Genomic DNA, 6,000 nt, shown 5'->3' with positions numbered 1-6,000 from the left:
GGGGGTTTTTTTTTTTTTTTTTTTTTTTTTTTTGTCTTTGTGGGGAGGGAAGGGTTTGGGTAGGTGCCAGTTCTAGACAGTTCGACCTATTAAATGATTATTCCTTTCTTCATCATATTACATTAATCAGTCATTTAGATCAGACTTAAACTCTTAAACTACATTCAGGTGGCCCAGTGACTTACTGTATCTATATAATTCTGTATTTTCTACTTCATTCCTGAATTGGGGACTTGACATCTGGGGAAAGCTCACAAAGACTGTTTCTGTTATTAGCTGTGACAAATGATTTATGGACATTCCTTTTCCAGTATTTCCTGTCCTCTTTTTTATTTTGTTCTTTTTCTTTCAGAAAATTTGGGTGGTAAAGTACCAGATTGCAGGCAGTCAGTCATATGAGAATTTGAACCTCAAAACATGTACTGGTGATCCAAAGACAGGGAAGAGTTAAGTTATATGAATAGATGATTTTTAGAGATGGGCCAAGTGAAGTGCCAGATCAGTGGGTTGTCGTAGCCAGTAGGCCTTGAAGTAAGGAGTAGGGACCTAGTGCCGGGTAACTTCCTCCATGCTTCCAGATGAGAAGTGCGCCCCATTACCACCTTAAGCTTCTACTTCTGATGCTCATAAAATTAAAGGAATGGCTCGATGTGTAAAGCTTATCCCAACTTTAGGCCTGTACTATTACTCTAAAAAAAAAAAAAGAAGATGAGGCAAAAAGAAACTGTGAAAGGTGTTTGGCAATGAGCAGGAGAGGTGCTCACAGACTCTTTGATGGTCAATTAGCCAGAAAATGTGCTAAAGACTGGGTGCTGTGCTGGATTATGGGTCCAGGAATGACCCTGAGGTCCTGAGTGGCCCTGCCGTTAGAGCAGAGACGATTATAGACCTTGAAAAGATGCCACAAAGGCTTTAATTAAGGGGCTTACTTACACCCCACTAAGTTTGGGAAATTAAACTCTTATTTGTGCTTAACTGAATTTTTTTGGGGGAGGGGGTTGTCTGGGCTTCCACATGTATTTCAACAAGAGCACAATTTCCCCCAGATCTATTTTGTGCTGGAAGCCATTTTTCCATGGTGGCTATCAGCAAGCTGAGAGTTTAATCAGCACAGGGACCTTGGTGCAGGGGTAGGCTGGAGAGGCCTTTCGCCTGGGTGGGGTGCTTAGGACATAGGTGGGACACTGTACTGTTTGTTTATACATTTTGATATACCAGGAAGTCATGATCTCTATTTGGACTTAAATACTCAAATAAAAGAAAACTGATTAATGTATTCTTCAGAATTTGAATTTTAGAATTCCTCTTCACAAGACAATATGATTCTCTTTGAATTGGCAACTATGTGTCTCTAGACACAGGATGTGCTCTTTCCAAAAATGTTTTTGTTTGTCAGTGAGATAAAAGTAGCCTTTGGAAGTTGGCTACCATCCAGGTCTGAGTTTTCCTAAGCCTGGACCCATATTTAGTTCCATTCTGATATAACTGCTTTTATTTCTGGACAGATTGCTGTTTAAGATGCATCAGTCCTACCTAGCACGTGATGGTCACATTGATCCACCTAAGTTACTGAGCTAAATTGCCCTCCTTCTGTTAGCATTGGGGACTTTCTCACCTTTGAACTTTCAAGACTGATTAATGTTTAGTGGGGTGTTTCCCCTTTGTTAGTGAAGCAATTCTGCCTGTAAATTAGAAAACCAAAATTAAAAACCATAAAGGTTTTGAAAACGCTAAGAAATGCTTATGTTTTAGTAATTTTAATTTTTTTTTTTAGCATTTCTAGTTCACCTATAATGTCAGTCAAGTAGCACATCTTTTAGGATCCGTGTGTTGCCCTTGATAACTTGAATCCTTTTGTATGCTGCTCAGTTTGTATAGATCTAGGACAACCTCAGCCTTGCTCTAATTGAGGCAAAATGCAGAAATGCTAAGTATTTGTATCATAATCTGACCTTGTAGAATTGAAAAAAGGACAAGAGAAGTTAAAGTTGCCATCACAGCTTTAAGTGTGCAGTTTTCAGCAGAGTGAAGTTCATACAGAAATCCCAGTGTTGGGTTTAATGTTTACATTGTAAGTGGGTGGGGGAGACTGTTTATTGAGAGAAAGGACAGCAGCCTCTTTAATGCCTGCTCCACTGGGATTCAGTGAAGACCTTCTGGGTGCCCTTATGACTCAGATGGGTTCATGTGCTATGGTGAAAACCTTTTTTTTTTTTCATTTTGGTACTGAGGATTGAACCCAGGGGCACTTAACCACTGAGTCACATCCCCCCAGGCGTTTTTATTTTTTATTTTGAGACAGGGTCTTGGTAAGTTGTTTAAGGCCTCACTAAGTTGTGAGTGGCTGGCTTTGAACTTGCAATCTCCTGCATCAGCCACCCCAGTTGCCAGGATTACAGGTGTGTGCCACCATGCCCAGCTCTAGGGTGAAAACTTTTGGCATTTGCCATTTAGAATACTGTCATACTTGGCGATATCTTAAGGCATCATGCAAATTTTACTTCTCTTTGCTTGTCTTTAGAAAAAGAGAAAATTGTATTTGGTGACATAAATATTTTGTTTGACCATATACCTGCCTAGTTAATGAGCTTAAGCAAAGTTTGATCCAACTGTCTCTAGAGAGAGAGAATGCAAGCTGGCAACTAAAGAAGGTATCTGAATTTTGCTAGAAAGTACTGATCCAAAGGTTATATGAAGTAAAAATTCTGAGTTCTTATCTCTCAGGCTTTATTTTTCTAACATTTGCCAGAATGAGCACATCTGGCTTAGATTCGAAAATAGTTTGGTTTTATGCTTCAGTAAAAATGAATCCAATCAAATTGAAATTGAAGATAGACAAAAGGAAAGATTCTGGTACAGCAAGGTTATCAGGGAAGGTCTTCAATATTTCCTTTCTGAGGGGCCTTTTAACCTAGGCCAGTGTCTTTCTCAGAGGGTGTGTGTGTTCAGCTCTGTTGTATGAAGGGGTGCTGGGTGATGGGAGAAGGGAGCCCCAACAATCTCTGAGGTTTATGGTTTTATCAGCTTGGGTTTGTCAGTCATAATGCTGACCATTGACACTTTATACAAATTCCTTGGTTTATCATTTGAAAATTTCTTTTGCTTTCTGGTTGGGGAGATAATCATTAGATTTTCATTTTAATAGAATTAAAATATACCATCTTTATCAGACTAAGCAATAATTCATGTCTCACCAGGATTTTGTATTATCTATCCAGTTTGGTTTCTGAATTATTTCATTTGATTCCCTTCTTCACCCCTTTTCCTAAGTGTGGATTAAGTACTTAAATGCAATTCACTGGAACTCTTGCTTTGACCATGAAACAGAATTGTTTAGCTTGGCAGACATGAGAAACAGACCACCTTACATTTTGTCCAGATTCTTAGGGTTAAGGACAATTAAAAATATTTTTCAGGTCTTTCCCAGAAATATAAAAAACATCTTTCGATACTGACTGAAAAATATGTACAATTCTGTGCATCTGTGGTATTAACTTGACAGTAGCAGATTTTCCCTCCCTTCCAACCCTATTTTGTAGTTCCTAATTATGCTGACCTTGAAGCCATTTGGAGACTCAGCAGCTTGCTCTTCCATAAATAATGCACTCACTCTGAGTGGCAGGCCGGAGGCTTGTGGCCCGGCTCTACTGGGTATTTATAGTTCATGCCAGTAAACGTGGCTTGAATCAGCCAGGAGCTGTGGGCCTGACCCTTTTCAAGTGGGTGGCTAGAGAAATGAGTCGGCATTATTTTAAACTTCAGTAGAGTCCAGGGCATGAATACGCTCCTGTGGCACTGGTAATTTAGCCACTAGTGAAATGGGCCTATACGTTTGGTTTGTAGTCAGTTAAATCTTGAGAACCGTTACTGATTGGCGAATTGTGTCAGTGCATTGGCTCTCAGATGAAGAGAGAACTTTCTGCCAGGCTTAAAGTAAAGCAGGGATCAGCTTGGACTTGTTGGGTCTGGCCTTTGCTCTGGTTTTGCAGAAGATGCTCCAGAACTGCTTAGGAAGCTCTTTTCAGACAGGAACATGGGTCGCCTTCTGGCAACGCAGCCTTTAATTAGCCAATGCGGTTCCCTGTAGCTTGTGAGGACACTGCAGCTTGGGTTTCTCCATGTAATCAGGTAGAAAGGAGTGATGTCACTGGAGTGAAGTAATCCATTGTGGACATGGTGTCAGGTGTTCCACAGCTCCTTCCTCCCACTCGGCATCCTATCTGCATTTCATTTTTCCCCTTTGTCCTTTGAAGGACAGTTCCAGGTACTCAGGCTCTCCTGACTGTGTCCTCAGCCTCCTTTATTTCATACTTCCTGCTCGGACCCCTGTGATGAACACACAGGGCCCTTATTTTCCTATTCATCCCTAACTTTTCCTCCTAGGAGTTCCTTGATGTGATAGCTTCTTGTTAACACTAGAGAGTATGAGGACTGCTTTCTTAGCCTGTGCTTTAAAGAATAGTTATTTTTAAAGTTGACTTGTGGGCTTTTAGTGTTAAATGTCTATTGACATTTTGCCAGAAGAAACATTGATTTTTCTCTCTTTTTCAGGCCCTGCTTTCTTCCCTGGGCGATGTGCTGAGATCTTTGCCAGGGGTCAAAGCATTGGGAAGCTCGGAGTCCTTCATCCTGATGTTATCACCAAATTTGAGCTGACCATGCCCTGCTCCTCCCTGGAAATCAATATTGAGCCTTTTTTGTGAGGATGGATCTCTGTTGTATGGTTCTGTCCCCTAGTGTCCCTTTCTCCTCCTCTGGTGTCCTCTCCTCCTCCACAGGGTGCATCCATTTGTGTTTTAATGTTTAATAAAGTAAAAAGCTCCGCCTGCCTCCCTGGGTAGCTTGCATTGGGCTGGCGTGTGCAGTGTGGAACGTGTCTGTGTGCTTTCTTGGATGAGCACCAGAGGAGTGCACTGGGGGTGCAGGTCCGTCTGGAAGCAGAAGTGCTCCTCAGACAGCAGGTTTCTCCTTGTCACCCGTAGCTCCTGCATAATAGGATCCCACTTTTTTTTACCCCTTATGGGTGAAACAGGATAATTAGAACACACATCTCACAAATGTGAGATAGTAAGAGTTTCAGCTTTTATTTTCTTCATTTGGCATGTGTTTTCCATTGGGAACAACAAAATAACAATATTTTTAGAAAACTTCTAAGACAACTACAGTCGAGCAATTATCATTTTTGAAGCCTTTTTAAAGTGAAAGAAAAACCTGAAACACAAATATTTAAAACACGAGAACATGAAGGTGTTTTTCTACTCTGTGATAATCCTGAGTACATGCACCATAGATCTGTTCTGCTTACAAGAGTTAAAATGGGCAAGTGTTGATCCAGTGCAGTGTGAACATTAGGACAATGAAAAACTAATTTTTGCATTAATCCTTATGTAATAAGTCAGTTATCAAATTATGGTTTTAAATACTTAATTGAGCTACTAGTTTCTGCTTATTTTATAGGGAAGTATAATTGCAGTCCTCTGAAGCTAAACCCCTGCCAGTTCTCCTTGTCTTACATCTTATTTTCCTTTCCTGCTTTAATCTAGAATCCAGCTCAAGTACTAAGTGCTATCTCTTGAAAACAGAATCTGGATCTAATGTTTGGTAGAATTTCCCAGTGACTATTGAGATGATAGAAGCTTGGGGGTGTAGCCCAGTGGTAGTTAGTGTTTGACTAGCATGTGTGAGGCCCTGGGTTCAATAACCAGCACCGTAAAAAAAAAAAGAAGAAGAAAAGAGACATGATAATAAAATGTAAAAGTTTGGGTAGCAGTAAAATAACTGAAAAGATAATGGAACAAGAATTATGTTTATGGAGCTTCTGCTCAGCCTACTAAGAAAAACCCTCACCATATTACAGGGAATATGCTTTGCCTCAGTAGGGAGCATTGTTTAACATAGTAAAATTTTGCATGTAAGACTTCCACCTTAACTTCCCAGTTCTTTTGTGAGTAGACCTTTATTTACATTGTAAAAATGAAGTGAGATACAAGTCAGAGGGCT

General features: G+C 40.3%; 1 protein-coding gene across 1 annotated transcript in view; it reads left to right on the top strand.

Annotated features, from left to right (window-relative positions):
• Nucleotides 1-4,830, top strand: part of Farsb (phenylalanyl-tRNA synthetase subunit beta) — a 71,871-nt gene extending 67,041 nt beyond the window's left edge. Inside the window, exon 17 of the mRNA XM_015481453.2 lies at nucleotides 4,552-4,830. Within this exon, the coding sequence (XP_015336939.1) occupies nucleotides 4,552-4,703 (152 nt within the window). The 3' untranslated portion in view covers nucleotides 4,704-4,830. The remainder of the gene's footprint in view (nucleotides 1-4,551) is intronic.
• Nucleotides 4,831-6,000: the final 1,170 nt, after the last annotated feature.

The sequence above is a fragment of the Marmota marmota genome, unplaced genomic scaffold, assembly GCF_001458135.2.
Source record: "Marmota marmota marmota unplaced genomic scaffold, marMar, whole genome shotgun sequence".
NCBI lineage: Eukaryota > Metazoa > Chordata > Mammalia > Rodentia > Sciuridae > Marmota > Marmota marmota.
This window is presented reverse-complemented; position numbering and strand designations above follow the sequence as displayed.